Source organism: Hypomesus transpacificus, unplaced genomic scaffold (genome assembly GCF_021917145.1).
Source record: "Hypomesus transpacificus isolate Combined female unplaced genomic scaffold, fHypTra1 scaffold_64, whole genome shotgun sequence".
Classification (NCBI taxonomy): Eukaryota; Metazoa; Chordata; class Actinopteri; order Osmeriformes; family Osmeridae; genus Hypomesus; species Hypomesus transpacificus.
In genome coordinates, this window is record NW_025814036.1 from 494,937 (window position 1) to 512,790 (window position 17,854).

The 17,854-nt window shown below is 43.4% G+C and overlaps 1 protein-coding gene across 2 annotated transcripts in view; it reads right to left on the bottom strand.

Moving 5' to 3' along the window:
• zdhhc15b (zinc finger DHHC-type palmitoyltransferase 15b) overlaps positions 1–17,854 on the bottom strand; it is a 75,946-nt gene that overhangs the window by 40,268 nt on the left and 17,824 nt on the right. For both annotated transcript variants that reach the window (XM_047017757.1, XM_047017756.1), the window contains exons 5-7: positions 11,433–11,502; positions 590–622; positions 68–188 (exon numbers count right to left, since the gene is read on the bottom strand). In XM_047017757.1, coding sequence (XP_046873713.1) covers positions 68–188; positions 590–622; positions 11,433–11,502 — 224 coding nt within the window. The remainder of the gene's footprint in view (positions 1–67; positions 189–589; positions 623–11,432; positions 11,503–17,854) is intronic.

Consider the following 17,854-nt stretch of genomic DNA (forward strand, 5'->3'; position numbering starts at 1 on the left):
GCAGTGAGTGTTGAATGTGTCGGGACAGTATCAACACAGTAGTACCGAGCGGTCCATCACTACTCACCACCCAGAATTTGACAAAGTACTGAAAGACGGTGGCTCCAATGAAGATGCAGTAGAGCATGGAGTAGGAGAGGAACAGCAGGAAGAATTTGTAGTTGGAGAAGCCCACGCAGTTGTTGACCCTTGAAAATAATACAAAAGTCAAACATATCTTAATTACCCTCTGTCTAATTGAAAGTAAACATGTTGAAAGAAATTATTCACATACAACGGTTTCCTAATAAAATTGTTTTATGGATTTTGTCTTGTTGCTTTTTGATCTATGTTGCTCTATCTGTATGTTACATCGCTATGTTATGTTGCCCTGCGTGTGCTCACTGCTCAATGATTGTCTGTATTGAAATTGATTTTAATAACCTGCCCAGAGACTGTGGTTGAAAAATTGCCGGCTGGCTAAAACTGGCACTTTTACTGAAACGTTGATTAATATGCACTGTCCCTGAAAAATCTAATCAGCTCAACTTAATCTCTTATCTCTTGTTTGCTGTGGTTAATATGTCTGTGTTTAAAGTCAGCTCCTTACCATGGACAATGATGATCCATCTTCAACACACACCTATGTAGACAAGAAAGGACAGTGTCATAGAAAAATTAGCAATACAAATTAAGGTTTTAAATCTGTTTTTTCTTGGCAGACATTTTTTATTTTTAAAGCAAATGTACACACTAAACTTTCTTTGAATGTGTAGGGCTGTAGGGGGTACCCCTATGGTTGTTGAGTGGTCTCATCAGTGAAGAGGAAGGGGAACTGGGATCCATTATTACTACACATTGATTGGGTTCCTATTTAGATAATAAAACTAAATTAGCATTTAAAGTTACTGATTTTCGTTGTACATATCTTTCACAAACTCAGGAAAGAATACAATGAGCAAGTCTAATTGATGTGGCTATTTCCTGTTCATATGTCCAGTCAAAAGGTGACATTGCCGGCGAGGTCATTTCTCAGTTTTTTACAGATTGTGAAAGTGCAGATTGTAAACTTTCAAATGATGTGTCATACATTGAAATCTGAAAAAAAGTTGAAGATACGCTTATCTGAATGTTAATAAACCTGGTAAGCTCTGGCCCAGATAATCGGCTTAAAATATTTTTAACACCTTCAGAGAGGTGTGGTCATTTTGTGTTAATCATTAGAAGCGTTGAGCGTGGGCCGCAGTGAAGAAAATAAAAACAAACAATATTCACACTTGATCCTAGGTATGTCTTATTACCAAATATTTTTGCATGGACTACACTGCACTTTACCTGGCCCAATTATGGTTTAAGTTGTGTTAAGTTGTTGGTGCAAATCGCATCTTCCAAAAACAAGCCTGCAAGAAAATTAAAACTGTAAAAAAACTAAACAAACAACTAAAGCAATGGACTTAAGTTAGGCTTCTGTGTCACTATACTGATGTTTCTCTTTTAATTTGAGCGTCATGTTGCAGGAACATGACGCTACGGCTTATTTTTGTCTTTTTTTTTTTTTCTCACTTTTTCCATGGGTGAATTTTGGTAAAACATCTGCCAGGACACATAGCTAGCTAGCATTGTTTGTCTATAGTAAGAACCACACAGGTTTTTCAGATGTGGTGTTTTGAGTCAGAGTATGAAGTGACAACAGTGACAACTATAACTGAATCCGAATGTTTTCATTTTTTACTTGAATTTGAAATGTTCAAACTATATAAAAAAAAAAAAAAAAAAAATCACAGATTGAAATTTAATCTAATGATTTTAAATCGAATTTTACTCCTGTTACATTATACTTGTGAGCAGTAGCGGTTTGTTAATAAAGGGCGCCGCCCCCATCAAAATTCCAGAAAAATAAATGTACACTAACACAAAATATATAAATTAAATAGTTTACCCATGCGATGTGCTGGCTGGTAGTAATTGCCTCAGCATTTAATAAAAATGGTTTTTAATCAGTAATGTAAATACAAGATGTTTCATGCAGTTCCCTGGGCGAGGGACGCCGGGTAAATGAATGTCTATGTAAGTCCTTAAACTTTCAGCAAGCATGTGACCTAAAGCTGGTCTCTAATTGGTTTCTTGAAGATTCTCCTCTGGGCGCAGCTCGGTGAGTCCCTGGCGAATCAGAATTGGATACATGTTATTTATCCAATCTGATTGATTCTCAAATCTGGACACCTGTCATTCAACTTGGCCGCTAAACACGCAGGCGATACCGTCACTCCACTAAAACCTTGCAAGCTGACGATCACACAAATCATGAAAGGAGATAATGGCAGCAGTTAAACCAAATTCTGTCACTGAAAGGGGCCGAGCTAGACTCTCAGTACAGTGGGGCGGAGCTTCATCACGGAGCCCTCTGTTACCAAGTAATTTTAAAATTAAAACCATTGTTACGTCCCCAGAGCTCCAATGTGGTTCTGTGTCCATATGTCTGTTTGTCTGTGGTTTGTGTGTGTGGGGGGTGTCTCTTTTCCTTCAGCTTCGTCATCCTGGGCAGGATGGCTTTGGTTGCAGTGGTTGATAAGTCGAGGTCCCTGATCAGGACTCCGCTCCACCCCACCCCTCATTAGTGGCTGCAGCTGTGTTGTGCCTCATTTAGGCCCAAGTGGTTGACCAGCTCGGGAGTTGGGCTTACTGCTGTCTATTCTGGTCTGGTCTCTGTGCTGCTTTGTTTGAGTGTCTGTGTAATATTGGTGTCATTGTTCATTGCAACGTTGTTCGTTATCATTTGGGACCACACCCTTCTGCTTTTGTTTCCAGGGGGAAAGGGGAAAGCCACGTGCTTTAGGCAAGAGGCCCCGGGGCTTACACCACCCGCAGGATAACCTTATTGTCTATATACACTAGGTAAGACCTGGGCCGACCAACCCCTATATTTTGGGTAGAGAGCCAGAACTACGGTGCTAGTTAGGGAAGTACTGTGATAAGGTAGGGTTATAATCTATTATTTTGCTTTCTTTGTTTTGGTTGTGCCCAGCCCCTTATCCCCAGCACGTTTATTTAACAATAAATAAATACTGTTGAAAGGTAGTTGGCCTTGCGTCCCTTGTTTTTGCACCACGACTCCATATCTCAATTCCGGTCCTAAGGTTCTTGTGCGCAGTGGGGCGTTGCGTTCCCTTTTTCGGGAGGTGTGCGTAACAGAATGGGGGCTCGTCCGGGATACAAGCGATCCAAGGCCCTGCTGCGCTGAGTCCCTGTGGGTTCTGGTAATCGGGGTGTGTTTGGCGTGGTTGTGAGCCTGGGAGTTTCGGTAGTTTGTGCCGTGTTTTGTTGTTAGCTTTGCAGCTTTGTGTGTGGTATGGCTACCTCGGCCATGTCCGGTTTTATTGAAGAGCCCTCTGTAGTTCGGCTAGAGGCATTGCGGGTCGAGGACCTTCATGCCATAGCCGACCACTATGGCCTTACGGTCCCGAAGGCGGCCCGTAAGGCTGAGCTCTTGGCCTCGGTTGGGCATGGCTTGGTGGAGAAGGGGGTGTTGGTCACTCGCGTGAAAGAAGAAGTGCAGGAGGATAGCCAGACATGTGAGCTTTCTCCGGACCGGGCGTCCTCTGCAGGCAGCACTGGTGCTTCTCCGGCTTCTGTTACGGCTCGGCTCAAGATGATAATGGCCCGATTGGAGGTTGAGTGAAAAGAGAGAGAGAGAGCAGGCCAGACTGTTTGAGTTCGAGAAACGGAGGATAGATGCTGACTTGGAGGCAAGGGTTAGGACAAGGCAGCCAGAGCTAGAGGCAGGTGTCAATGAGGCCCCCTCACCAAGACAGACGGCCCAGTTCGAGGTAAGCAAAAACATTGCAGTGGTGCCGCCCTTTCGGGAGGCGGAAGTAAATAGCTACTTCTTTGCTCTTGAGCGTGTGGCTGCCGCGCTGTTGGCCAAGGGATGTTTGGCCTCATCTCCTGCAATGCAAGCTGTCAGGAAAGGCCCAGGAGGTAGTAGCTGCGCTCTCCCTGGAAGACAGCTTGCGGTACGACATAGTTAAGGGAACTGTGTTGCGTGCATATGAGCTGGTCCCAGAAGCCTATTGGCAACAGTTCAGAAACTTCAAGAAATCATCAAACGGAGACTTCCGGGTTGGTGATGGCGTGAGTAGGTGGACGGTGAAGTGGCTCACGAGTTTTTAATTTATTCTTGATTATTTACCCCATTCATTTTATAAATATCAGTCAATGTTGTAAGTTTAAGTCATTTTCGACAAACCAGCCAACATTTATTATGTCAAACAAGCAGTCTCGTCGCCTAAAACCAAGTGATAAAGAAAGTGCTTCTGTGACCACTGGCCAGACTAGCCGAGCTAACGTGGAGCTAGCTGAACAGTTTGAACAACTCCGCTCGGGGCTGCTTTCAGAGCTAACCCAAGCTATCCATGCGGTTATAAGGAAGGAGCTAGACACAGCTTTGGCTTCTCTCAAATCAACTCTGAGTGAAATAAGTTCCCTGTACGAATCACACGAAGAACGGATCTGTGGAATTGAAGCTACCCTCGACCAAAGTGAACATAGGCTTGTTCAGGTTGAGGCTAAGCTAAACACTGTTCAGACTGAGAATGCCTGGTCGAAGGAGAAAGTTGATTATTTGGAAAATCGCTTGCGCAGGTTCAACTTAAGAGTCGTGGGCATTCCTTAGAGGGTGGAGGGGTCCAACCCGGTTGCTTTTATGACACTTTTTTGAAGAAATATTTGGAAAATATTTTTTCCCGACCCCTCTTCTTCTCGCTCGTGCACACAGACTGGGGCCAGCCAAGTCAGAGGCAAATGGTAATCAACGCCCAAGAGTCTTCATCGTTGCATTCCACAACTTCCAAGACAAGAAGCGGATCATCGTTCAGAGACGTCAACGGGAAATGGAATTTTGTGGCAACAGAGTGTTTCTCCACAAGGATGTCAGTGCTGAACTGGGACGCAAGCAGGCAGCATTCAAGGAGGTGAAGGCTCTGCTCTACGCAGGGAGGGTCAAGTTCAGAATGGTGTACCCTGCTCGCCTCCGTGTGTTGTTTAACTTGAAAGAGTTGCATTTTGATACACCGAGTAAGGCGATGTCATTCTACCGCGAGCACTGGGGCTCTGTTGCCTCTGATTCACCTGCATCCACTGAGGCTTGAGGTAGGCTATTCCAGGCTGTCATTTGAATTGATCACACTTTGGAAATGAAGTTGGACTGTTTTGTTTGGAAATGAAATTGGACTTATCAATATAAATATGGCCAGTGCCTTTTTTTTCCCAGTTCATTTAAAGCCATCAACTGTTTGGGGTTCTATTTTGATGCATGACTTTGGAGAGCCACTCCAGTGGCATTTGTATTTTTTTTTATATATATATAAATATATTGTTTCTTGGGAAATGTCAGTCGGAAGGTCTGTAGTTTGGTTAAGCCTGCGATGCTCCTAGGAAATCTAGGAAAGTGTTATTGTTGTTGTTCATACTGTTGTGTTTATTCTTTGAATTTGTTTTCTTTTTCCCCCCCATTTTTTCATCTTTCATGTGTGTTACCCCAGGACACGCCTTTTATCACAGTCCCATTTACTTCAGCTTTATGTAAGGCTTTGGAGAGCACATGTCTATTTACACTATGATCTTACCGCGATACTGGTGCGGCGCAGTCAGTTATACTCGCAGACGTTTTGCCGTGGTCTGCTGAATCGTACTGTGGCTTGCATGTCCTACAGGGTTTCGAAATGAAAACGGTGTCTGTTATGTTACACTGGGTCCATTTAGCGTCAGACGTGGTGTCGGGACATTTCCGACACCACAAGTCGGTTGCTGGTGGAAGGAGTCACCCTGTTGCTGGGGAACGATATTGCAGGTGGTAATGTGTCTCCAGTGTTAGGGGTTGTAGACAGCCCAAAACCCAAAACAGCCGACGACAAAATGGTTCATGCTTTTCCCTATATTTTTCCGGCTTGTGTCCTAACAAGGGCTCAGTCTCGCAAGCTGGGAGACGTGGTGGACTTGTCCGATTCGTTTTTGTTGAGACAGCACTAAAAGCGCCTTCTGTGTCGCAGGTACAGTCTTCTCGAGTGCAACAAACCGGTGCGGAATGCAGAGTCGCACCCCTGTTGCATGACTCTCAGTTGTCGATCACCCCAGACAAGCTGATTAAATGGCAAAAAGAAGACCTTAGCCTTCGCTAGTATTTTGACGCAGTTGTCTCCTCTGAAACAGAACATAGGGACTCTTCGTACTTCGTAGAAGCAGATGTGTTAATGCGTAAATTGGCCGCGCATAAAACAGGTCAGGACTGGGATACGGTTAGGCAAGTGGTTGTTCCTACCCCGTTACGACAGCAGGTGCTTTCCCTGGCTTGGTCTGGATACTTAGGAATAACTAAGACGTACAACAGAGTCCTCCGGCATTTCTTTTGGCCAGGTTTAAAATCTGATGTTGTACTGTATTGTAAGACGTGTCATGTGTGCCAACTTGCAGGAAAAGCAAACCAGTCTGTTCCTCGTGTGCCTTTTCATCCGATTCCTGTGGTCGGGGAACTGTTTGAGCAAGTGATCCTCGACTGTGTTGGTCCACTACCAAAAACTCGGTCAGGTAACCAATATCTGCTCACCATCATGTGTTGTGCCACTAGGTACCCAGAGGCTGTCCCACTTCGTAATATCACGGCTAAGGCCATGCTTAAGGCGTTGGTTAAGTTCTTTTCCACGTTTCGACTTCCTACAGTGCTCCAAACTGACCAAGGCACGAACTTCATGTCCAAGTTGTTCTCTGCTGTGTTAAAGAATCTGTTTATCTCGCACCAGGTCTCTAGCCCTTAACATCCTGAGAACCAGGGGGCTCTCGAGCGCTGGCATCAAACGCTTAAGGCAATGCTAAAAAAGGACTGTATGGATACCAGTGCTGATTGGAATGAGGGAGTGCCCTTTGTTCTGTTTGCCATCAGAGAAACGGTACAAGAGTCTTTAGGCTTTAACCCTGCTGACCTTGTCTTTGGACACACACCACGCAGTCCGTATTGAAAGAGCGTGTCCTGTCCGTTTCACCCAGTAAAACACCTACAAAGATGTTGGGAGTTTGTCAGTAAGATGCGGGAAAGATTGCACGCTGCAGGCGAGCTAGCTAAAGGGTCTCTTACCTCTACACAACAACGCATGAAGGTGCAGTATTACAGGAAGACAAAAGACCGTTGTTATCTGCCAGGTGACCAAGTGCTTGCTTTGCTGCCAGTTCCCGGCTCGTCGCTTTCTGCCTGTTTCTTTGGTCCATATTCGGTAGAGATAAAGCTCAGTGACAACTATCTCATACAAACCCCTAATTGTAGACGCCCTTCACGCGTGTGTCACATCAACATGCTGAAGGCTTATCATGTGCGTGACTCCCCCAGCAGTTGTTCCAGTAAACCAGACCAACCCGCCGTGTCCAGCGTGGCAGTGGTGGTGTCGGATGTGGGCCAGGATGGGAGGTGTGTTGATGGTTTGGAGTTGAAATAAAAACGTGCAAATAAATCTATTGTGTCTACACAAATAGATATAATTTGAAATTATAAAGTTAGTCGTTTCCACTTCTGTTATCGAAGCAAACTGGATTGACTTACGTGGGTAGAACGTTACAGCTTAGCAACCAAACTATATCGTGATTCAACTCAGCTTCAGTTAGCTAGCTCTAGATATCTTTCTGAAAAATAACCTGACAAAGATCTGGACAAACATGCATCGTGAATTGTAGATTTACATAACAACACAGGTTATTTATTTGAATGAAACACAGTCAGGAACATGAAACAACATTAGCCCCATTGACAAATAGGCTAAATCATTACACATTCTACCTATGCTCTTGCGTTAGCAAGGTTAACTAGTTTACATGCCTAGGTGTTTTCGCTATCTAGCTGTTCTTGCATTTATTGTAAATCAGTGTTAATAAAAAGCAGATGAGCTAGTCTAGCTAACATTGACTAAACGGGCATGGCTGATGTTTGTCTATACCGTAGTGTAGAAGATCCCTGTGCAGTTCGACCTTCGACACATTTGCGCAAACCATTTCACCAAGGACGGTTTTGAAAACCTGGGACACAACCGCAAGCTGTAGTATGATTTTGTCGGTAACAATTATTAGCAATGCTAACGTATCCTGTATTTAGCACCTGCCTTTCTCCAGTTCTTTCAAATAGATAATCTAGACAGGCGTAAGCAACAGGCCAGACTGCTATTCGTTTTCTGGCTATTTTTTCGGAAGCTTCCCTACTAATGTTGACTACAGCTAGTAAAGTATGTTGATGTATTTAGAAACGTATTTAGCATTCTACCTATGCTAGATAAAGGAGACATTAGCATTGCTAATATTTGATAGCATTCTACCTATGCTAGATAAAGGAGACGTTAGCATTGCTAATAATTGATAGCGACAAAATCATACTGTACTTACAGCTTGCAGTTGAGATGAGCATACGGTCGGAACAGCACATCTGTTCAGGTTCGGCTTCTTAGCAAATCCTTCTTGAAATTTCCAAGGTTGTCAATGTTGTCTTGGGTGAAATGTTCAGAGCATATGAATAATTGAGTGTCGAACTTTGCCGGGATCTTCTCATAGACAAACAGCAGTCATGCCTATCGAATGTTTGGCTCCTTGGGAAGACTATGAGTGTTAGCCATCCTTGTACAGCCTGGAACACAGCATTTACGACCGTGGTCCATTTTCAATATCCTTATTATAATTCAAAACGTTCTTCTTTGTAATTCCTTAGAAGTAGCCTACACAGAGCAGCCCGCAGCTAAACTAGTATCGGAGATCTACGCTACCTCGGACTGGGCGAGAACACCAGTGAGTGGGCTGGTCTGGATGTAAATTTTGGGGCGTGACTAAGATACAGACCAGAGCCAAAAAAGGCAGGCCACCGGACTGACGTCAGTCCAGTGGCTTTGTTGAAAAGCTACCGTTTTACAGCCAAATGTTTTCATTTTGAGATTTGCATAGGAAAGAGATGTCAATGGACTTTGAGGTTCACGGTATGTTCATTTTACCCACCGAACTGTTGTTCAACTATGACAAGGTAAAATCAGTTTTGCAATCAGACTCCTTTAACTCTGTACTTCACCCGACTTCAGCTTTACGATTGATTCTCTCCAAAACTTCCACGACACCCTCTTAAAGTCTGACTCAGAACTGTAACCCCGAAGAACCACACAGATTTTTACCACACCAACGTAAAAAAAGACAAGATAATAATGATGATACGTAGGATAATACTAGAATGCTGCTAAACCTGAGAACATTTTATGTTTCAATTCAGCACATAAACTGAGACCCCCCAACGACTAAGACACATCACAAGTTTACTAATATTATCCACAACCACAGAAGCCAAGTTTGCACAGTGGAAAGGAGCCAGAATGTTTCAGTTATGTAGCTTGCTACTCCATAAGTATTGTAGTCAATGGTGCAGTTAACACCAGACGAGGTGCGGCGCGTTTCAGAAGGATCCCAGACAAGGGCCTCCATGCAGCTTTGCGAGAGATAGGTTTTTAGCGGAAGTTGGATCCAAACTTTAAGGTAAAATTCCAAAATAAAAGTCTGAATGTTCCATAAAGAAAATGTACCAAATAAACGGTTAAGTAACCCACATGCCTGGCTTAAATTTGCTTTATGGAAAATGCCCCCAGTCACTTCAAAATAAAAACACTGAGTACATTAAAACATTGTGGGCAGACTCCCTATCGCATTTCACTTCACTACTTCTGTGGCAAAAGGCCAGAATTCAAAGGATTTTACATCATGGATGACGAGAGATTCCCCCTAGAAGATGAGTAACAGTAGTTGTATGACACCACAAATACCCTACACAAATTTGTATCTCGCGAACTCGCCAATACAGCTGCCTCGCAGCTTCTCTCCTGAAATTCTGTACAACTAAACCTGGTCGCGTCGCATGCGCTGCAGACGTGTCTGGTGTGGTGACGCAAACTTGCGTCGAAGCCGTAACGTGCCGTAGACACTGCGGTGTAAACAAAAGAAAACAATTGAGCTTGGCACAAAAAAGTTGAGCGCTACCATCGGTCCTTTGTCATGCCAGCAGTTAAACGTCCTGAGACCATTTATGTGTGGGGTTACTTCTCAGCTAAGGGAGTGGGCTCACTCACAAATTTGACTAGAACATCCTCTGAGAGCAACTTCTTCCAACAATCCAAGAACAGTTTGGTGATGAACAATGCCTTTTCCAGCATGATGGAGCACTTTGCCATAAGGCAAAAGCGATAACTAAGTGGTTCGGGGAACAAAACATCTACATTTTGGGTCGATGACCAGGAAACCCCCCCATTTAGAACTTGTGGTCAACCCTCAAGAGAATCGGAATGATGTTTTATCGCCAAGTGAGATGGCGAACCTTTTGGCAGTTGGTGCAAGAAATTGCCAAAAAGGTTCTGCCTCAGGATTTTTTTTCACTTTAACTCCTTTGTTATATTGAGTCAGATGGCTGAGTGGTGAGGGAGTCGGGCTAGTAATCAGAAGGTTGCCGATCGATTCCCCGCCGCGCCAAATGACGTTGTGTCTTTGGGCAAGGCACTTCACCCTATTTGCCTCGGGGGGAATGTCCCTGTACTTACTGCAAGTCGCTCTGGATAAGAGCCTCTGCTAAATGACTAAATGTAAATATAAATATTGGCTGTGTGCTTAGGGTCGTTGTCCTGTTGGAAGTTGAACTTTCAGTCCAGAGCGCTCTGGAGCAGGTTTTATTAAGGATGTCTCTTTATTCATCTTCTGCATTCTTCCTTCCCTTGATACCGACTAGTCTCCCAGTTCCTGCTTCTGAAAAACATCCCCACAGCTTGATGCTGCCATCACCATGCTTCACTGTAAGGTATTTGCCAGGTGATGCACGGTGCCTGGTTTCCTCAAGACATGACGCTTGGCATTCAGGCCAAAGAGTTCAATCATGAGACCAGAATTTTTTTTCTCCATGACCTGAGTCCTTCAGGTGCCTTTTGGCAAGCTCCAGGCAGGCTGTCACGTGCCTTTTACTGAGAAGTGACTTCCGTCTGGCCACTCTACCATACAGGCCTGATTGGTGGAGTGCTTCAGAGATGGTTCTCCTCTCTTTACAGAGCAACGCCGGAGCTCTGTCAGAGTGACCATCAGGTTCTTGGTCACCTCCCAGACTAAGGCCCTTCATTAGGCGCTGTGAATACTTTCCAGATGCACTGTACCTAAAATGACAGAAACCATCTTTGGGAAGAAAATTCTTTTTATGTGCACTTGTGTGCATTTTTTTGTTTGGCTTATGTCGTATCAGCTAACAAGGAGGAGGCAGGACTTATGACATATACTGCAGCAAGCAAATAGGGGGTGATCAAGATGTTTTGGCTTCACTTTTGAGGAGCTGTCATGCCGTCCATTCTTTTTACAGTCAATCGTCTCTCTCCACATCACATGGACAAAAGGAGTGTGTCTGTGTGTGACATACTTACGTTTCACAAATGGAGCAGTGATGACAGCGGTCCGGCTTCAGAACCTGGCAGTGGTCACAAAACCTGACAGCTGGAGACAGGAGGGGTGGGTTGAGATGAGACAGGAAAGGAACTATGTGTGCATGATAGGCCATCCAATCCCACACTTACTCCCTGCTATAGGTTAGTTTGCACTGTAGAGCAGCTTTTCTCAATCCTGGTCCTCAAGGAACCCCCTTCCTTGCATGTGTTAGACGTTCTGCTGAGCTTGATAATGACCCATTCATTTGTAACAGGTGTATTGGAGCAGGGAAACATTTAAAAATATAGCTGCAAGCAGCAATGAGGTGTCCAAGCCGGTTAAGCAGGTGAAATGAACAAAAAACTTTTTTAGACATCCTCAGAACAGGGTTCTGAGTAAATGCAGCTCTGAATCCATCAAAGATTTGCTGAGATACAACCCAACTCCCTGTTTGCCGGCATTGCCGCATATTTTGATTGGCTGTACCGATCAAACCGTTTAGAAAATTTAAAATCATTTTGATAGTTTGTGTGAGGATTAGGGATGAAATAAGATTTTAACAATTCAGATTCCTTATCAATTTCTGCTTATCAATTTGATTCCTTATTGATTCTCTTAACGATTCTTTGTGGGCAAGGGGGGGGGGGAAAGAGCACAAATGGGTTTATTGTTGGAATACGGTTTCAGCATTCAAAGTACTGTTCTTTGAATCTTTATTCAACTTCTTATATTTATTCCGTGACACCCTTCAGCACCTTCAAATCTTCAGCTATTAAAACCGTTCAACTATCAAAAAATTCAGCAGTTTCAGGCTATGACTGCGTGACTTTTCAGCTTTCTACCTCTAATGTTTGAATTAAAATAAATCAGTATTCATAATATTTTTTACATGGTTTTCCAATGGAGCTCTTTTTCAAATCTTAAACTTATTCAACTTTCAAATCCTTCTTCTTCCTCAATATTTTAGCTACAGCCACCATTTAAACTTTAAAAAAATATATTTAGAGTTTTCTCAACATTTTATTCAGCTTTTTGATATCTAATTCACTTTAATCAATATCACTGATTATGTTCCATGAGTTTTTCAAATATTTTCTGAGATTTACATGGGTGTGTATGTGGAGAGCCTACAGTGCTGAATTTTGTGTTGGTCGTAGACGTTGTCTGTGGGATCCAACAGACTTACAAATTTTTTCAGAGCCCCACGAAAGCGAGACAAAGTCCAAATCTTGCCCCATAGAGACCAATGCAAATCTGGTGACAAATTCGTCAGAGATAGCAGAAGGAACACGTTTTTGAAACTGCCGGTAGAGTAGTATTTCTGTTTCTATAATTTCAGCTACTAAAACGAATATTCTACTTCTTCTACTACTACAGTTTAACATTGTACAGTGTAACATTGTTATATTTTTAGAATTAGAATTAGTTTAACTATTGTACTTTTTTACTTAATTTAAGACCCGTATATGTTTATTGTTAGCACCTTCCTGCCACAGTAAATTCTGTGTTTGTGTAACATGGGCTACATGGCGAATAAACCAAATTCTGAGAAGAAACCCACCCAAATTAGCTTCAGTTAAACAGGCGTGGGAGGAAATTGCCACAATTGTTATAAATCAAGTTCACATACATAGAGTTTTGTCATGAAAATATTTTTATAATCATTGAAGAAATGTAACACGCCATAAATCAAAACTATGTAACATAGCTTCGCAGAAAGAAAACCCTGGCCTTGCCAGCAGTGCGCACGGACCAAGCTTGCGCCCTTAAAATAGCATCTGAATAAGGCCCCATTGACTTTAGACGTTTTTCCTGGTCAGTGGCGGAATTGTTTTTCTGAAACTGCAAAATAGCACCAGGGAACTAGGGCTGGGTGATAAATCGATAAAAATAACTATCGAAGTAAAGACTTCCCTCGATAAAGATATCGTAACATTAATTCTTTTTCAATAATATTGATAACGTCGATAGAGAATAATTAGGAACAGCAGTCCATTTAATTTCTGTGATGCAGCAGGAAGTGGCGGAGAAATGTTAGCCTACGCTCACTAGAATATACTGAGCACCTCGAGTGGAGTAGCTAATGTTAACCGCGGAAAATTTGTCTTATCGCCGAAAACAGTGGCAGCGATAGCCATGGCGAGGGAGCAACTTCCAATGAAGAAATTATTGATAAAAAGGGTCCGTCTTCTTCAGTTATTTGGAAGTTGTTTGGCTTTTTGAAATTCGACAAAGAGCAGAGCAATGTTCGGTGCAAATTAGTGTAATACTGTAAACAAACAGTTGGCTACTGTACAGTACCAAGTCTGGTAATACGACAAACTGCAAATGTGGACTTCTTGTTGACTTCGACCTACGGTCTCGGTTTTGACAAATCTCTGCTTACAAAGGTGTTGGTAGATCTGTCGAAAAGTCCATATTTGTTTTTTATATAATATAACAACACGTAGGAAAATCCCAAATCAAACACGACGAATCTGGAGCAGACACCATGTTGTCAACATCTCCAAGGCAACAGCTTGCTAGGTCCGTAAATCGTTTGCGGACCTCTGAAGAGGTCCGCAAACGGTTTTGCGGATTTCTTAGAACTTCTCTTGACCAATAACAACAGCGTATTGGTCCAATTATAATACTAATATATAAGAAACCTTTTTTACCACCTGAAGAAAAATCACTCGTTGGAACATGCAGAAAGTGTGAGTTTGCGCCAAGGCATTGGTAGGTAGGCTATTGATAAAAAGCAAGGTTTTAAAAAGCTTAAGTTACTTGTCACCAGGTACGTGCTCCCTGGCCGCAAACATTTCTCTCATACCGCTCTGCCTAAACTTTATGCAGAGTGTAGGGAAAAAGTTGAGGAGACTTATTTAGCTACTACTACAGATCTGTGGTCCATCGTTTAATTATCGTTATCGAATGTAAATATAAATATCTATATCGATAATTTTTTACCCATATCGCCCAGCCCTACAGGGAACGTTTGCGCCGGAACACGCCTCCTTTTTTCACTGAAACGCCCCCGGGAGCGCAAAGTAATTCCCTAATTTACCAACGAGGGAAAAGTCCACTTTGCGTCGAGTGCAAACTAGGAATGATACTTGCGTCCAGGGCTCGAAATGAACTTTTTGGCCAACCAAAATGGCTTGTAGATGAAAAAAAAATTCCAGCCAATAATATTTTTACCGGCCAAAATTAAACCTGGCATTTCATACATACTCTGAAATTGTTTGACATAAACAACCTTCACCTAAGATTTTAATATCATTGTAAATCACTCTCAGAATGGTTTAAACAACAGCATTTCCCACACATAGACTAATTTGTGGCGGTGCGCCACAGAATCAGCACCGGCCGCCACATATGGCAACCTGCTTGACCCCAACAAATCGGGCTTCAAGACTGGCCACTCCACAGAGACTGCCCTCCAGTCTGCTAGAGCGGCTTCCAGGTCATCCGTCATCATTCTGCTGGACCTTTCTGCAGCATTTGATACAGTTAACCAACAGATCCTGCTCTCCAGACTTTCTGAGATGGGCATCACTGGCACTGCACTCCAGTGGATCTCATCCTACCTGTCGGGAAGATCCTACCAGGTCTCCTGGGGAGGCAAACTGTCAGGCCATCGCCAGGTCTCCAATGGTGTCCCACAGGGCTCCGTCCTTGGACCCCTCCTCTTCTCTCTGTACACCACCTCACTTGGACCAATCATTACCTCCCATGGCTTCTCCAACCACTGCTACGCTGACGACACGCAGCTGTACCCGTCATTCCCCCCGACCGATCCGGGGATCTCAGCTAGGATTGAGGCCTGCCTCACAGACATCTCCGCCTGGATGACCGAGCACCACCTCCAGCTGAACCTCGCCAAAACAGAACTTCTCATCATCCCGGCTAAACCCTCCATCTCCCACGATCTGTCAATCACCCTGGGATCTGCGACGGTGACCCCTTCATCCTCTGCCAGGAACCTTGGGGTTACCATGGATGATGAGCTCTCCCTCACGGCCCACATTGCTGCAGTCTCCCGGTCGTATAGATTCACCCTCTACAACATCCAGAAGATCAGTAGATACCTGTCTGAGCACTCCACCCAGCTGCTAGTCCAAGCACTGGTCCTCTCCAAGTTGGACTACTGCAGCTCGCTGCTCGCTGGTCTCCCAGCATGTGCAACCCGCCCTCTTCAGAGGATTCAGAACGCAGCGGCTCGCCTGGTCTACAATCTACCCAGATGCTCCCATGTTACCCCGCCCCTCATCTCTCTCCACTGGCTACCCATCAACGCCCGTACTGACGCCCGTACTGACCTTCCGAGCAGTGAACGGGACTGCACCCGACTACATCAAGTCCTTTCTGCAACCTTACACCCCCACCCGTCACCTACGGTCTTCTTCAGACAACCGCCTGGTGGTCCTACCGCTCAAGACTGCCCGGTCCCAACACAAGCTCTTCTCCTGCCTGGCCCCCCAATGGTGGAACCAGCTCCCCACCTCCATCAGGGACACTGACTGTCTCCACACCTTCAAGAAAAGGCTCAAGACGCACTTGTTCCGGGAGCACAACGGCACTTAGGAATGCTTGATTGGACCTGATGTTAGTTTCCTCCAGGATCACAATGACTCTTATTGAGAGACTTGTTGCTCTTGTAGGTTAGTTATAACAAAGTAAACTCTTGTACTCGCTGTGAAATATTTTACTGTTGATTGTTCTTCTACAGGTACAGTCTTGCACTTTTTGGGGTTCATGTTGTTAACATTTTTAACTTGTATAACTGCATGCTCTTATGGGTCTTCCCTTTGGCACTTGTTTCGTTTTTCACAATGTATGCTTCATGTTTTGGCTGCTTGCAATGTTTGGGACAACCTCGTTGTTATGATCAGTGACCTATATGCTCTTTTGTAAAGCTCTCTCTTGGAAGTCGCTTTGGATGAAAGCGTCTGCTAAATGCATAAATGTAAGATGTAAATATATTGCGTTTCGTATTATATTTTTTAATTTGTTTACACTGTGTAACAACTTATTATATTATATCTAACGAAATATTATATATATATTAACAAAGGATTAATTTTGAACCCCCCCTTCTGACATGAAACAACGTCAACCCCCCCCCCCCCCCCCCCACCACCACAATTAGAATTCTAATCTGTGGGAAACACTTAACAAAATAAACCAATTTTACTTTTTGAAATAATTTATTAATTCAGGGGGTTCCAGGGGCCAACTACTCCTCTTGCTCAATGTAAGATGGTTGTCCTTGTCCATGAGGTTTGGTCTTTGCATCGGACCAGTCTGTTAAAAGCAGAATTCCTTGAAATGCCCTGCTTGACTTTTGTTGTAGAATTGACCTGTAAAATAATGAACTTTGACATGACGCGAAAAAAACATGGCTGCCGTTTATGAAGACTAAGCGGCAAATTTCAAGACTTTCGTGACCCAAATAAAAATTCTGATGTGACAGATCAATGGGGAATTGATTTTTCTCTTAAATGCTGTCATCCTCTACCTTTTTTGTCTTTTTAAATCGAACTATTTGTATCATCCGTGTCATTCTCTAGCTGTTATCTTACCGGTTTTCTGCCACCTAGATGCACGCACAACTGGACATGTTGGTGTTGCAAGCTCTTTTTTTTTACCATGACTGGCGCGGTAGTCGGGAGCTGTACTTCGCAATTTCCCTCGACAAATGGCGGAGCACAATTTAGTCGCCAGCCCAAAAATCTCCAAGGCATTGGCGCTTGGCGGGTGCCAATTTCGAGCCCTGCTTGCGTCGTTGACAAAGTAAATTGCACTGGGTTTAAGTTAGGGCCCAATATGTATGATTATTTAAGGGAAATCATGAGAAAACAATACAATTTCATAAATCAATGTTTACAATAATGCCCGTCCGTAGGCTACATCTTCATTTTCAACCACTTTTATTACAAGATAGAGGACAACTTAGTGCATATGAAATATACATAATTGTGGGCAATGTAGAACAACACCCAGATATAATATATCTATATAGAAATATATTATTTGGTTAGACAGATATGACCCTTCTAATGATTAGTGGATAAGCCGGAATTCTCCATAACTAAAAAGGTTTGACTTTCTTTGACAATCCAATTGTCCAAACAAGTTATAGATATTTAGCTTAAAGGATAGCCTACATAGTGTAGCTAGCTAATGTTTATTTAGCAAGTTTCACAGAAATCTGCACACAATGAGGCATACAGGCTACTACGGACAGTAGCTGCCTCTCACAAATGCAGGAGCCGAATCGTGTAATTTTGTCCTGCAAAACTTGCGTTACTCCAACAAATGCTTTGTAACAAAAACGTTTACAAAATTGACAACATATGTTAAGAAACGTGTCTACTTGAACTATTGCCTCAGTTTTCAATTTGAAGCAGTACATCTAACACTGTAGGACAGTGGTTCT